This window comes from Pseudophryne corroboree, chromosome 1, assembly GCF_028390025.1.
Source record: "Pseudophryne corroboree isolate aPseCor3 chromosome 1, aPseCor3.hap2, whole genome shotgun sequence".
NCBI classification, from domain to species: domain Eukaryota; kingdom Metazoa; phylum Chordata; class Amphibia; order Anura; family Myobatrachidae; genus Pseudophryne; species Pseudophryne corroboree.
This window is the reverse complement of record NC_086444.1, coordinates 1,030,344,474-1,030,361,346: the sequence shown is the minus strand read 5'-3', so window position 1 is coordinate 1,030,361,346 and position 16,873 is coordinate 1,030,344,474. Positions and strand designations below refer to the sequence as shown.

Sequence of the window (16,873 nt, the reverse complement as noted above, 5' to 3'; positions counted from 1 at the left end):
GTCTGGCAGTGGAGGGTTAGACACGGGGGGGGGGGGGGGAAGGGGGGGGGGGGGTTTAGGATTAGTTACACTTACAACTGGAGAGTCATCCTGCCACAACCACCAGACCCGGAAGACCCTGCTTGAGCCACCAACGCACCTAGGTAATGTAGTGCTGGCTTCTACATACGAAATGTCAACATTCTAATCATTTTAAGATTTCATTATGTGATCAATGTCGACTTTGCCAAGCATATCGACATTCTCATGTTTACATCATAAATGCTGACAAAAGATACCGCACCCTCCTGTGCTGAGCATGGCTCCACTACACAGTATGGATCCTGCAAATGCTTCAAGAGCAATTTTTAAAGTGCTTTCCAAAACACATGATAAGTTAGGCAAAACGTTTTCAGGTATCATCTGTACAGCGGAAAAGAGAGTATCCAGAAACACCAGGAGCCTCGAGCTATTACTAGTGTAATGTTCACAAAAATTCAGCCATTAGATGTTATTGACCTTCTTTTTATGTGTATGAAGTCTGTCCAAATGTATCCACTGGTTTATTGTGGCGAAAACAATAAGTGTTGTCAGTGATACAATGCACCAAGCGTTACAGCGCTCTGGTAATCAGAATTGACTTTATGACTTCACTATCAGATCTTCAATACAGTACAATTTGCAAACCTGGGCAGCGTACAGTAGTGACACAATAGCTTACTAGGCTTCTGACACAATTAAAATGTGTGTATGTACTTCCAGGTGGTACAGATTATGGATTTTAAGTCAGGGACTGATGTGAATGGTTACATACTGTACATTATGTATTATGTGAGCAGTAGAATAATAATATTAGTAATGCTCAGCAGTGACGTATTAATGCCCGTAGGGGGCCATTGGCAGCAGGCTCCTTCACCCGAGCGGCGGGTCCCCCACATCCTTGTGTTGGCAAGCTGTCCCTCTTCTTCTGCAGCTTCATCTTCCCGGTGAGATGTAACTGGCAAGGTGGTGCCATGAAGGAGTTGGGACCCGCTTGCCATCACAAGGTAAGTATACTCTGGGTGTTGTGTGGCCCCCCCTGGATCCCGGGGCCTATGTGCTCTGCATACCCTGCACCCATACTAAATACGCCTGTGATTTACACTTGCATGAAAAACTGATTAACTGTTTATATTGTAATCTCCTTTTAGGCTGTGAAGTTGAAATTCTTGGAGTTAGACCCAGTTATTGCCGTGAATATTACAATTTCCCATCAGATGCCAATTTTACAAAAGCCGTGAATGATGCTGTGCAGGCTCTCGGGTACAGTACTGTAACATACTGATCAAAGTATTTTGGTGCTAAAATATACAGTGGCCATATAAATATTCACCCAGTTTGGCATTTTTCACATTTTATTTTCTTAAAACTGGTCAATGCGAAAACATTTGTGTGGTGAAATAACGGACAACTCTTGTGGTTGTATTTTAATTACAATTGAAAACGGACCATTACATAAGTATTCACACACCCCAATTTTCTATACTTGGTAGAAGTCTATTCCTTTGCACACCTGGCTATTGCTAATTTTCACACAACCTAAGTGTTGTCTAATTCTGTATCCGTTCAGATGGTCGACCATGTTAAGGTCGACCACTATTGGTCGACATTGACATGGTCGACACGGACACATGGTCAACACATGAAATGTCGACACATTAAAAGGTCGACATGCGTTTAAAAAAAAAATATTTTGTGGAACTTTTCCATACTTTACCGTTCCCAATCGTAGTCCATGTGGATCGTAATCTGTGCTGAGCGCAGCGGTAGTGGAGCGAGGCACCTTGCCCTCGCGAGCCATTCGAGGGGATGCGGTGCACTAATTGGGGTTCCCCGTCACTTTACGAAAAAAACGACACCAAAAAAAGTAAAAAAACAATGCATGTCGACCTTTTCATGTCGACCATTTTCATGTGTCGACCATGTGTCCATGTCGACCATGTCAATGTCGACCAATAGTGGTCGACCTAATGACTGTCGACCATAACATGGTCAACCATTCATACCGGAACCGTCTAATTCACTGAATGAGAGACAATGCACTTGGCTGGGATCTAATAGGAGCCAAGGATGCCCAACTGTCTGTCAAAGTAAGAAGTACAGTGGGGCGTAAGGTCCAAACACACTAGGTGATTTTGAGCTCAAAGTAGCTCAGTTTGGGCATTTTGAGCTACTTTGAGCTCAAAACCTCATAGTGTGTATGGCCGTGTGGTGAGCACTGATGCTCACCGCCTTCGTCCATCCATCTGCTGGCCACCCTCGTCTGACGGCCTTTTTTTAACTGGCTGCGTGAACCACTTTCTACAGTCTCCTACTGTGGAAAGTGGTTAACCCTCGTAAACATCACTGAGCCGGGTGAAAATCGCTCAGTGTGTATGCACCTTAAGATTCGTAACACAATGAACGATGGTCAGGAGGTCGATGCCCTGGGTGACCTTTTTTTTTTTTGTACACTGCAGGCAGTTTTTCTACAATATTTTTCATTATTTTGTTCCTTTAATTTTCCCTTCTATTTTGGAAAATTTTCAAGACCGTGTAGCAGAGAGGGATTCCCATAGGATTATTCTAGCCAAACACAGGTGCAGGATGCATGTGTGCAGTCTTCATGTGGGTCCTCTTTCCTCCCACCAACCAGCACAGTTGTCTAGCAGACTCTGGTACTGGTAGTTCCCTAATTTTGCTTAATCTGGGGTAACAGATTATCCTAGAGGAATACACTTTGGTGGTATGTTGTCCCCAAATGTTTATGATAGACTTGACAGTGCTCCAAGGTATGTTAAGTGTTTTTGAAATCTTTCCCCTTCACGGAGCTTTCAAATGGCTTTCACCCAGATTTGCTTTGACTGTTCTTTGATCATGATAAAGTTCTTGTTTGGAAATGCACTAATCCGCTATGGAACCTCTGACCGATACTGTAGGTGTATTTATTTCGAAATCAATTGACAAGCTTTTATTATACACAGATGGACTTCAATAAATTTATTCTGTAACCAATAAAAACTAATTACGCCACAGTTTATTTAAGTATACCATAGAAATAAATGTAAAACTTGTGAAATTAATTGTTTGTTTAGATTTGTAATTCTTTTGTGTTTGTGCGGTACTTGTTCTAGTCACTGTAGGTGGGGCAGGTTGTTTTTCAATAGAAGAAACACTGCTCGATACAAATGTATATAATTCAACAGAGACCTGTTTTAATGCAGAGACTAAACTTTTATCTGCCACCTGGTTATAAAGCTGGAAATTTATTTTTGGCTGTTATCAGCCCGTGACCTTTGATTGCTTTGTGTATCTTTCTGGTGGGCACTCCAGTACCATTGATTAACAGGCATGTATGCTGCCAACTGAGAGACGAGTGAGACAGCCTTGCAAGAAAAGCAACATGTTTTCTTGGGAGACGTACATTATGGTTCCCATGCCTCACAGTTTCCATAGGATAATTCCCTTTTCTCTTACGTCCTAGAGGATGCTGGGGACTCCGTAAGGACCATGGGGAATAGACAGAAGACATGGGCACTAAAAAAGAACTTTAGGTATGGGTGTGCACTGGCTCCTCCCTCTATGCCCCTCCTCCAGACCTCAGTTTAATACTGTGCCCAGAGGAGAGGGGTGGTCTGCTGTATGCCGAATGTCGGGATCCCGACGCACAGTATACCGGCGCCGGAATCCCGACACCCGGCATACCAACAACTATTCTCCCTCATGGGGGTCCACGACCCCCCTGGAGGGAGAATAAAATAGTGTAGCGAGCCACCGTGCCTGCAGCGCGGCGAGCGCAGCGAACCGGCAAGGGGCTCCTTTGCGCTCGCCACGCTGTCAGTATGCGAGCAGTCAGGCTCCCGGCGCCGGTATGCTGGTCGCCGGGAGCCCGAGCGCCGGCATACCGTACTACACCCGAGGAGACTGGGTGCACTACAGGGAGCTCTCCTGAGCTTCCTGAAAGAAAGTATTTTGTTAGGTTTTTTATTTTCAGGGAGAGCTGCTGGCAACAGGCTCCCTGCATCGTGGGACTGAGGAGAGAGAAGCAGACCTACTTAAATGCTAGGCTCTGCTTCTTAGGCTACTGGACACCATTAGCTCCAGAGGGAGTCAGAACGCAGGTCTACCTAGCGGTTCGTCCCGGAGCCGCGCCGCCGTCCTCCTCGCAGAGCCGTTAGATAGAAGCCGGGTGAGTATAGGAAGACAGAAGACTTCAGAGGACGCAGAAGACTTCAGATCTTCAGTGAGGTAACGCGCAGCGGTAACGCTGCGCGCCATTGCTCCCACACAGATCACACACAGTGGACACTGTTGGGTGCAGGGCGCGGGGGGGTTGGCGCCCTGGGCAGCAATGTATACCTCTAGGACTGGCTATAAGTATATATATATACTAATTTGTGTTTTTTTAGAGTATCCACGGCAGTTTTGTTTAAAAGAGCGGGACCGAAGCCCGCCACTGAGGGGGCGGGGCTTCTCCCTCAGCACTCACCAGCGCCATTTTCTCCACAGCACACGCTGAGAAGCTGGCTCCCCGAACTCTCCCCTGCTGATCACCGGTGACCGAGAGTTTTAAAGAAGGGGGGGGGGCACATAATTTGGCGCAGTGAATATATAAAGAGCGCTGTATCTGGGTAATTTTTTCCAGGGTTATTGGCGCTGGGTGTGTGCTGGCATACTCTCTCTCTGTCTCTCCAAAGGGCCTTGTGGGGGAACTGTCTCCAGATTAGACCTTTCCCTGAGTGTGTGGTGTGTCGGTACGTGCGTGTCGGCATGTCTGAAGCGGAAGGCTCTCCTAGGGATGAGGTGGAGCGCATGAGTGTGGTGTCTCCGTCGGCAACGCCGACACATGACTGGATGGATATGTGGAATATTTTAAATGCAAATGTGAATTTATTGCACAAACGTTTGGACCTATGTCACAGGGGCCTTCTGGGTCTCAAAAATGCCCACTTTCTCCAGTAGTAGACACTGATACCGACACGGATTCTGAATCCAGTGTCGATTATGATGATGCGAGGTTGCAGCCAAAATTGGCAAAGAGTATTCATTATATGATTATTGCTATAAAGGATGTGCTGCATATTATAGATGACCTCCCGGTGCCTAATCCAAAGATCCACATGTTTAAAGAAAAAAAGCCTGAGGTTAATTTTCCACCTTCTTTTGAATTAAATGAGTTATTTGAAAGTGCTTGGGAAACTCCAGACAAGAAACTGCAGATTCCCAAAAGGATTCTTTTGGCGTATCCTTTCCCGATCAAGGACAGGATACGGTGGGAATCCTCCCCAAGGGTGGACGCTTTGTCCACCCTTGGGGAGGATTCCCACCGTATCCTGTCCTTGATCGGGACACGCCTTTCCAAAAAGGTGGCGCTGCCGTCTCAGGATACCGCTCGAAAAGGCATATGGAGGTTTTGCCTTACAAGGGTGAGGAATTGTTTGGGGAGGGTCTCACGGACCTAGTTTCCACGGCTACTGCAGGTAAATCATCTTTTTTACCTTATGTTTCCTCACAGCCTAAGAAAGCGCCACATTATCAGATGCAGTCCTTTCGGTCGCATAAATCCAAGAGAGCTCGGGGATCTTCCTTTCTTGCCAGAGGTAAGGGCAAGGGGAAAAAGCTGCCAGCTACAGCCAGTTCCCAGGAACAAAAGTCCTCCCCGGCTTCTACTAAATCCACCGCATGACGCTGGGGCTCCGCGGGAGGAGTCCGCTCCTGTGGGGGCACGTCTTCGTCATTTCAGCCAGGTCTGGGTTCACTCTCTGGTGGATCCCTGGGCAATAGACATTGTTTCCCAGGGGTACAAGCTAGAATTCGAAGAGGTGCCTCCTCGCCGGTTTTTCAAATCGGCGCTGCTGATTTCTTCCCCAAAGAGGGAGGTAGTGTTAGCAGCAATTCAAAAGTTGTGCCTTCAACAAGTGGTCGTCAAAGTTCCCCTGCTGCAGCAGGGGATGGGCTATTACTCAACCCTGTTTGTGGTCCCGAAACCGGATGGTTCGGTCAGACCCATTCTGAATTTAAAATCCTTAAACCTATACTTAAAGAGGTTCAAGTTCAAGATGTAATCGCTCAGAGCGGTCATCGCAAGTCTGGAAGTGGGAGATTATATGGTGTCCCTAGACATAAAGAAAATAATAAAAGAAATAAAGGTTTTGCGCTGACCTCCTGGTGGAGAAATATCTCCTAATTATTTCCCTTCTTATGGGTGTCACAGAAGTAATACCGCTGCTGCTACCCAAAATGAGGGGTATTTGCGCCCCCCTAAATTGGAATAGAAACAAAAAGACAAAAATGGGAACGCTGCTGGTATCACTTAAAGACAGACCTTAATCATTAATGTGATTAATACTCATCAGCGGTGTAGATAAAATAGTAGTCCTTAATTTACAACATAAAACAAAAAAAAAAACAAAGCAATAATAATAAAATAAATGATAAAATATTGCTGAGATGGAATATCAGAAAGGGAATATTTTATCTGATTCCCCTAAGATAAAAAGTCCTTTCAAGCTCTAATAATATTGCACAATGCTCCTACTCAGTATCATAGTCTCCTAGGGTAATCCAGATAATCAATTTGTGCTGGCCAGAAAAAGACATTGGGGTATATTTATTAAGCTCCCGATTTTGACCGAGATGGTGTTTTTTCTTCAAAGTGTCATCTCGGGAATTTACTAAACTCATATCACGGCAGTGATGAGGGCATTCGTATTTTTTTGGAAGTCCAAGAAAAAAAATACGAATGAATACACCATCGGTCAAATACACCTGCAAATTGGTAGAACTCGGTAATTTACTAAAAAGTGTAATTCACAAACACTGCCGGCAATAGCCAAACACTGCCGTGAAAAAATACAAATCGTAAGAAAGTGCTAAAATAAATGAGACCTGCTGTTTTTTACCGTGTTCTGATATGCATGCACGGATCCATGAGATCCGTGCATGTTTATCAGTGGGAAGGGGTGGGAAAGTGTTAATTTTTTTGAAAAAAAATGCGTGGGGTCCCCCCTCCTAAGCAAAACCAGCCTCGGGCTCTTTGAGCCGGTCCTGGTTGAAAAAATATGGGGAAAAAAGTGACAGGGGTTCCCCCATATTTAATCAACCAGCACAGGGCTCTGCGCCTGGTCCTGGTTCCAAAAATACGGGGGACAAAAAGCGTAGGGGTCCCCCGTATTTTTAAAACCAGCACCGGGCTCCACTAGCCAGGTAAATAATGCCACAGCCGGGGGACACTTTTATATAGGTCCCTGCGGCCCTGGCATTACATACCCAACTAGTCACCCTTGGCCCGGGGTACCCTGGAGGAGTGGGGACCCCTTCAAGGGGTCCCCCCGCTCCAGCCACCCAAGGGCCAGGGGTGAAGCCCGAGGCTGTCCCCCCCCCCCCCATCCAAGGGCGGCGGATGGGGGGCTGATAGCCTTTTTGAGAAGTGATGAATATTGTTTTTAGTAGCAGTACTACAAGTCCCAGCAAGCCTCCCGCGCAAGCTGGTACTTGGAGAACCACAAGTACCGGCATGTGTAGGAAAACCGGGCCCGCTGGTACCTGTAGTACTACTACTAAAAAAATACCCCAATAAAAACAGGACACACACACCTTGAAAGTAAAAGTTTATTACATACATCCACACCTCCATACATACATACATACTTACCTATGTTCACACGAGGGTCGGTCCTCTTCTCCATGTAGAATCCATGGGGTACCTGTTGGGAAAATTATACTCACATAATCCAGTGTTGTTCGTTCCTCTTCTGTTCTATTTGTAATCCACGAACTTTGCAAAATAACAAAACGAACACCCGACCACGCACTGAAAGGGGCCCCATGTTTTCACATGGGACCCCTTTCCCCGACTGCCAGGAACCCCCCCTGACTTCTGTCTAAGAGGGTTCCTTCAGCTAATCAGGAAGCGCCACGTCGTGGCACCCTCCTGATTGGCTGTGTGCTCCTGAAGTGTCTGTCAGGCAGCACACGGCAGTGATACAATGTAGCGCCTATGCGCTCCATTGTAACCAATGGTGGGAATTTTGCGGTCAGCGGTGAGGTTACTTTCGGTCAACCGCTGGCCACAAAGTTCCCACCATTGGTGTGTCCTGTTCCCACCAAACAGTGTGTCCTGTTTCTATTGGGGTATTTTTTTAGTAGTAGTACTACAGGTACCAGCGGGCCCGGTTTTCCACCGCATGCTGGTACTTGTGGTTCTCCAAGTACCAGCTTGCGGGGGAGGCTTGCTGGGACTTGTAGTACTGCTACTAAAAACAATATTCAACACTTCTCAAAAAGGCTATCAGCCCCCCATCCACCGCCCTTGGATGGGGGGGACAGCCTCGGGCTTCACCCCTGGCCCTTGGGTGGCTGGAGGGGGGGGACCCCTTGATTGAAGGGGTCCCCACTCCATCAGGGTACCCCGGCCAGGGGTGACTAGTTGGGTATGTAATGCCAGGGCCGTAGGGACCTATATAAAAGTGTCCCCCGGCTGTGGCATTATGTACCTGCTAGTGGAGCCCGGTGCTGGTTTTAAAAACACGGGGGACCCCTACGCTTTTTTGTCCCCCGGATTTTTGGAACTAGGACCAGGCGCAGAGCCCGGTGCTGGTTGATTAAATATGGGGGAACCCCTGTCACTTTTTTCCCATATTTTTTCAACCAGGACCGGCTCAAAGAGCCCGAGGCTGGTTTTGCTTAGGAGGGGGGACCCCACGCATTTTTAAAAAAAAATTTTTAACAAAGTTTTACTTTTTACGAAAGGTGCACAATGAAGCCCAGCACGGATCGCACAGATCCGGACGAGAATCATTGTGTTAAAGTCTGCAGTGTTTTACAATTCACTCCCGTAAAACACTGGCAAAAAATATGAATGACATCGAAATCGGAAAATATGAAAATGCAGAATACGACAGCTTAGTAAATTAGTCGTAATAAATTCAAAAAGTTGCAAATGTACACTTTCGATGTCATTCGTGTTTGAACTTTAACCTCATTCGGGAAAATACGAATTTTAGTAAATATACCCCATTGTTTCATTTTTGCGCACGAAAATGTAATTGTAGAAATGTAGCACTTTTTGATTAAGTTCATCCACACATGCCACAATCTAACAATGTGAAACCAATATGAAACCAGCTGGATGCAATGTCCGTTTGTTAAATGTAGGGAAAAAAGGATCCCTTAATCACACAGTCTTTCTGTAGAGAGTTACCTGGGTCCCATGGCACTGCTGCTAAACCTCTTGAATGACTCCTACTGGACCTGCCAGCGTTTTACAACATGGGAGGAGGATGAAAGTCCGTGTGTTTTCCGTGGTCCCGTGGTAACCATGAATATGAGGCATGGAATATTTGACGGAAGAGGACGGTTGCCAATCCAGCCATCTTAATTATAAAGAGGTTTAGCTAACAAACAGGAAAGATGGCCACCGTAATCCCTGAAGGTTAAAAAAGTTAAATGAAGGCAAATGAAAGACTGTGTGATTAAGGGATCCTTTTTTTCCTACATTTAACAAACGGACATTGCATCCAGCTGGTTTCATATTGGTTTCACATTGTTACATTGTGGCATGTGTGGCTGAACTTAATCAAAAAGTGCTACATTTCTACAACTACATTTTCATGCGCAAAAATTAAACAATGTCTTTTTTTCTGGCCAGCACAAATTGATTATCTGGATTACCCTAGGAGACTATGATACTGAGAAGGAGCATTGTGCAATATTATTAAAGCTTGAAAGGACTTTTTATCTTAGGAGAATCAGATAAAATATTCCCTTTCTGATATTCCATCTCAGCAATATTTTATCATTTATTTTATTATTATTGCTTTGTTTTTGGTTTGTTTTATGTTGTAAATTAAAGACTACTATTTTATCTACACCGCTGATGAGTATTAATCACATTAATGATTAAGGCCTGTCTTTAAGTTATACCAGCAGCGTTCCCATTTTTGTCTTTTTGTTTCTAGACATAAAGGATGCATACCTTCATGTCCCCATTTATCAACCTCATCAGGCGTTCCTGATATTTGTGGTGCAGGATTGTCATTACCAATTTCAGACGTTGCAGTTTGGGCTTTCCACGGCCCGAGGATTTTTACCAAATTAATGGCAGAGATGATGGTGCTCCTGCGCAAGCAGGGTGTCACAATTATCCCATACTTGGACGAACTCCTGATAAAAGCGAGATCGAGAGAACAATTGCTGGACAGTGTATCACTCTCCCTGAGGGTGTTGCAACAGCACGGTTGGATTCTAAATCTACCAAAGTCACAGTTAGTTCCAACGACCCGATTGCCTTTCTTAAGCATGATTCTGGACACGGAACAAAAGAGGGTTTTTCTCCCGATGGAAAAGGCCCAGGAACTTCAGAGCTTGGTCAGGGACCTGTTAAAGCCAGACAGGGTGTCGGTACATCACTGCACTCGAGTGCTGGGAAAAATGGTGGCATCTTACGAGGCCATTCCATTCTGCAGGTTCCATGCCAGGACTTTTCAGTGGGACCTTCTGGACAAGTGGTCCGGGTCACATCTGCAAAATTCATCAGATGATCCTCCTGTCCCCCAGGGCCAGGGTATCTCTCCTGTGGTGGCTGCAGAGTGCTCACCTTCTAGAGGGTCGCAGGTTCGGCATTCAGGACTGGGTTCTGGTGACCACAGACGTGAGCCTCCGAGGATGGGGAGCAGTCACACAGGGAAGAAACTTTCAAGGTCAGTGGTCAAGCCAGGAGACTTGTCTACACATCAACGTTCTGGAATTAAGGGCCATATACAACGGCCTTCGTCAGGTGGGGACCTTACTTCGAGGTCTACCGGTTCTGATTCAGTCAGACAACATCACAGCAGTGGCTCATGTAAACTGCCAAGGTGGCACAAGGAGCAGAGTGACAATGGCAGAAGCCTCAAAGATTCTTCGATGGGCGGAGAGTCATGTAAGCGCTCTGACAGCAGTCTTCATTCCGGGAGTGGACAACTGGAAAGCAGACACGATCTGCATCCAGGAGAATGGGGACTTCATCAGGAAGTCTTCGCAGAAATTGCAAGTCAGTGAGGACTGCCTCAAGTAGACATGATGGCTTCACGCCTCAACAAGAAACTTCCAAGATATTGCGCCAGGTCGAGGGACCCTCAGGCGGTTGCACTGGTGACACCGTGGGTGTTTCAGTCGGTCTATGTGTTCCCTCCTCTTCCTCTCATCTCAAAGGTACTGAGAATAATAAGACGAAGAGGGATTCAGACAATTCTCATTGTTCCAGATTGGCTTCGACGGGCCTGGTATCCGTATCTACAGGAAATGCTCACCGAAGATCCGTGGCCTCTTCCTCTCAGGGAAGACCTGTTACAACAAGGGCCCTGTCTGTTCCAGGACTTACCGCCACTGCGTTTGACGGCATGGCGGTTGAACGCAGGATCCGAGCGAAGAAGGGCATTCCAGAAGAGGTCATTCCTACTCTGATAAAGGCTAGAAAGGAGGTGACATCGAAACATTATCACTGTATCTGGAGGAAGTATGTGTCTTGGTGCGAAGCCAAGACGGCTCCTCCGGATGAATTCCATCTTGGCCGTTTTCTCCACTTCCTGCAAACTGGAGTGAATTTGGGCCTGAAGTTAGCTCCATTAAGGTTCAGATTTCGGCCCTATCCATTTCTTTCAAAAGGAATTGGCTTCTCTTCCAGAGATCCAGACTTTCATGAAAGGGGTGCTGCATATCCAGACTTCTTTTGTGCCTCCAGTGGCACCTTGGGACCTTAACGTGGTGTTACGGTTTCTTAAGTCTCACTGGTTTGAACCTCTTCAAACAGTTGAATTGAAGTATCTCACTTGGAAAGTGGTCATGTTATTGGCCTTGGCTTCGGCGCGGCGAGTGTCGGAGTTGGCGGCTTTGTCTCACAAAAGCCCTTATCTGATTTTCCATGTGGATAGAGCTGAGTTGCGGACTCGTCCTCAATTTTTGCCTAAGGTGGTTTCTTTTTTTCATATGAACCAACCTATTGTGCCTGTGGCTACAAGGGACGTGGAGGATTCCAAGTCCCTGGATGTGGTCAGGGCATTGAAAATTTATGTGGCCAGAACGGCTCGGGTTAGGAAAACAGAGGCCCTGTTTATCCTGTATGCAGCCAACAAGGTTGGCGCTCCTGCGTCTAAGCAGACTATTGCTCGCTGGATCTGTAACACGATTCAGCAGGCTCATTCCACGGCTGGATTGCCGTTGCCGAATTCGGTAAAGGCCCATTCCACTAGGAAGGTGGGCTCTTCTTGGGCAGCTGCCCGGGGGGTCTCGGCATTACAACTTTGCCGAGCGGCGACTTGGTCGGGTTCAAACACTTTTGCAAAATTCTACAAGTTTGATACCCTGGCTGATGAGGACCTAATGTTTGCTCATTCGGTGCTGCAGAGTCATCTGCACTCTCCTGCCCGTTTTGGAGCTTTGGTATAATCCCCATGGTCCTTACGGAGTCCCCAGCATCCTCTAGGACGTAAGAGAAAATAAGATTTTAAACCTACCGGTAAATCTTTTTCTCCTAGTCCGTAGAGGATGCTGGGCGCCCGTCCCAGTGCGGACAACATCCTGCAAGACTTGTAGATAGTTGTTGCTTACATAAGGGTTATGTTTCAGTTGGATCAGTTTTGGACTGATACTGGTTTTGTTTCATACTGTTGACTGGTTCGTATATTCCATGTTATACGGTGTGAATGGTGTGGCTGGTATGAATCTTGCCCTTGGATTTCCAAAATCCTTTCCTCGTACTGTCCGTCTCCTCTGGGCACAGTTTCTCTAACTGAGGTCTGGAGGAGGGGCATAGAGGGAGGAGCCAGTGCACACCCATACCTAAAGTTCTTTTTTAGTGCCCATGTCTCCTGCGGAGCCCGTCTATTCCCCATGGTCCTTACGGAGTCCCCAGCATCCTCTACGGACTAGGAGAAAAAGATTTACCGGTAGGTTTAAAATCTTAATTTTTCCATCTATGGGGGACATTTACTAAGCAGTGATAAGAGCGGAGAAGTGAGCCAGTGGAGAAGTTGCCCATGGCAACCAATCAGCACTGAAGTAACATCTATAATTTGCATACTATAAAATTATACAGAGCTGCTGATTGGTTGATGGGGCAACGTCTCCACTGGCTCACTTCTCCGCTCTTATCACTGCTTAGTAAATGTCCCCCTAAGTTCCTTAACTTCCATTTTTTTCCTACATAACTGAGACTCCAGAAGCCCTCATACTAGGAGATAAGTATGGTCAGGTTCAAATAAGCATTTACATTATTTGAAATGTAGATGGAAGCAAGGGATGGGTTTCATGGCCTTGGCAATTAGTTCATATGAGTGTCCTGGATATTCATTTAAAAGTTTGCGGGGGACAACCCAGTATACCTATATCCACATGATTTGCTATTGTATGTAATGACCCAGTCTCTGGCAGTGTGTACATATTCATGAGTACAATTCTTTATTCCGATTTGAAGTATATTTGATAGGATCAAATATATTTATGTATGAATTTAGTCCTATATCTATTTATTACAGGAATGGGAACGCTGACATGGCTGCTGTCTATTATGAACGCATAGATAAAGAAGGTCATCACTATGGACCCTGGTCTGAACAGAGAAAAGATGCCACTAAGGCAGTGGATCAAGTGCTACAAAAGCTGGATCAACAAATCCGAGTAATTATTTGTGTCAATGTAATATCCAAAAGCGTCTTGCTGCTGCTAGTGGCACACAGTGGCTGTAATGCTCTCTCTAAGGACGGATACCCAGTACCTTGCATGTCCTGAGCTGACTCCATAATACATGACTGCGCAGTGTGATACAGAGCAGGGATCTTTAGTACACTAGGCAGGGGCTGATTTCAGTCAGTAACGGACGGAAATCATTTTGTCTTTTGCAATGTACTAATCAGACCATGTGTGTATGTGGCCAGACTGAAAACTGGGGCAGTATGTCATGTAATGTGCCATGACATGGAGTGTCTGTGTTTTTCTCCCTATTACTTGCTGATAGAATAAATGCAACTGATGGGTAGGGTATGCCATGTTGACATGAGAAAGTCGACATGGTCATAATGTCGACATTGACCATGTAGATATTCATCTTGTAGACCAGAGGTTCCCAAACGCGGTCCTCAAGGCACCCCAACGGTCCAGGATTTATGTATATCTATGGATCAGCACAGATGGTTAAATCAAATTGACTGAGGTGCTAATTAAGTCACCTGTGGCCAAGCATGGATACATTTAAAACCTGGACCATTGGGGTGCCTTGAGGACCGCGTTTGGGAACATCTGATGTAGACGGTGATGAAATGTCAAGATGTTAGAATATCTACATATTGTCAATGGTGCTCCACCAGTGACTTACCTGTTCCTGATGGGTTCAGCGGTCCAGTGCGGTTTATGGGTACCGTAGGTCATGTGACCGTCACTTCTGTACAAGACCTCCGATCCTCTGGCAGTCTGGTAAATATTATCCCATACTTGCCTACTTTTGAAAAGTAATTTCAGGGAGATCCGCACAGCGCCCCATTGAGGGTGTGTGTCACATTCTGCCAAAGGGGCTTGTCTATCTCCACCTATGGGTGTATCTATTGTCACTAGGGGGTGTGTCCTGCAGTGGCAGATGGACCCTAAAGTTCAAAGCGCAATACTGACTACACAATGACATCACAGCTACATTACACAGTAGGGCTATACACCAACATCGTACCTACATTACATGGTAGGGCTATACACCGACGACATACCTACATTACACAGCAGGGCTACGTAGTGCATACTGACATCACATAGTATAGTGAGGTGATACGTGTGCGTAGATCGATATAGATAGGAAGGAGAAACAACCAGCTAGCACTGCAGCAGGGTACAATGATGACTGAGTGAAAACCTCTCCATGTCTCTGCCTCACCCCTCCCCCATAGCAGCTTTTTTCAGCCCGCCCTCTTCATGTCCCTGCTTCACCCCTCCCTCTATTGCAGTGTTCTCAGCCCCCCTCTTCATGTCTCTGCCTCCCCCTCCCCCATAGTAGTGTTCTCAGCCCTCCTCTTCATGTCTCTGCCTCACCCCTCCCCACATAGCAGTGTTCTCAGCCCCACTTCTCCATGTCTTTGCCTCACCCCTCCCCACATAGCAGTGTTCTCAGCCCCACTTCTCCATGTCTCTGCCTCATCCCTCCCCACATAGCAGTGTTCTCAGCCCCACTTCTCCATGTCTCTGCCTCATCCCTCCCCACATAGCAGTGTTCTCAGCGCCACTTCTCCATGTCTCTGCCTCATCCCTCCCCACATAGCAGTGTTCTCAGTCCCCCTCTCCATGTCTCTGCCTCACCCCTCCCCACATAGCAGTGTTCTCAGTCCCCCTCTCCATGTCTCTGCCTCACCCCTCCCCACATAGCAGTGTCCTCAGCCCTCCTCTTCATGTCTCTGCCTCACCCCTCCCCACATAGCAGTGTTCTCGGCCCCACTTCTCCATGTCTCTGCCTCACCCCTCCCCACATAGCAGTGTTCTCAGCCCCACTTCTCCATGTCTCTGCCTCACCCCTCCCCACATACCAGTGTTCTCAGCGCCACTTCTCCATGTCTCTGCCTCATCCCTCCCCACATAGCAGTGTTCTTAGCGCCACTTCTCCATGTCTCTGCCTCACCCCTCCCCACATAGCAGTGTTCTCAGCGCCACTTCTCCATGTCTCTGCCTCACCCCTCCCCACATAGCAGTGTTCTCAGTACCCCTCTCCATGTCTCTGCCTCACCCCTCCCCACATAGCAGTGTTCTCAGCCCTCCCTTCATGTATCTGCCCCACTCCTCCCCCTATTGCAGTGTTGTTATCCCCCCTTTCCATGTCTCTTCCTCACCCTCCCCATATCAGTTTTATCAGCCCCCCTTCTCCATGCCTCTGCCTCCCCCCATAGTAATGTTATAATCCCCACCCCCTTCTCCATGTCTCTGCCTCACACTTTTCCATTGTTATCATCCCCCATATCTCTGCCCCACTCCCCCCCTACCAGTGTTGTCAGCTCCCCCTCTCCATGCCTCTGCCTCCCTCCGCCTCCAGTTCTTATCTCTTGTGTCCCATCCATGCTGTCAGTGAGTAGTGATGCTGAGTGGGCAGGTCCTTCCATTACTTCTCCCTTCGGGCTCTCCCTGTCTGGCAGTGCAGCTCAGCAGCCTCGGCAGGAAGTGAAAGTATGCACACTTCCTGTCTAGACAGAGCACGGAGGTTCTGATTGTCTATGGCGGCAGGTCCCACCCTGTTGCGCATGCGCATCTTGGATAACCGGCAGGGCAGTGGGGAATCCGGGTTTGGGTTAAGGTTTGCGGGGCAGCAGGAGACTCTAGAATAAATTGGGAGTCTCCCGCGGGATGCGGGAGGGTATGGAACTATGTATTATCCCCTACCCATAACTCATTCTGAGAATGTCAATACGTTGTTTGTGAACATTTTAACAATGTTGACATTATGATTTTAACATTGTGGGTTTGACATTATGAATGCGACATTGTAATAGTCAAACTTTTCGACTACATTTCGATCGGATTGTCCTGTAAAGTGCATACTACCATACATCCCAGAATACCTGCAGGACAATACTCTGCAAAGTAAGAGCAATTGTATGTTACACCAGTCATAACAAGTACATCATCTATTGATCATTGCTAAGCTACGCTGCAGTTATCAGTCTCTTCATTGCTACAGAGCCCTGAGAGCTAGGAATGGCCATCAACCATTGATTATTCAAAATCACCTATGGTCTATCGCCGATGTAGAATAGTTTCTCTAACGTCCTAGTGGATGCTGGGGACTCAGTAAGGTCCATGGGGAATAGACGGGCTCCGCAGGAGACTGGGCACTCTAAGAAAGATTTAGTACTACTGGTGTGCACTGGCTCCT

At 46.9% G+C, this 16,873-nt stretch overlaps 1 protein-coding gene across 2 annotated transcripts in view; it reads left to right on the top strand.

The window, feature by feature from the left end:
- Positions 1–16,873, top strand: part of ENPP6 (ectonucleotide pyrophosphatase/phosphodiesterase 6) — a 66,752-nt gene that overhangs the window by 35,613 nt on the left and 14,266 nt on the right. For both annotated transcript variants that reach the window (XM_063950303.1, XM_063950364.1), the window contains exons 3-4: positions 1,170–1,281; positions 13,512–13,653. In XM_063950303.1, coding sequence (XP_063806373.1) covers positions 1,170–1,281; positions 13,512–13,653 — 254 coding nt within the window. The remainder of the gene's footprint in view (positions 1–1,169; positions 1,282–13,511; positions 13,654–16,873) is intronic.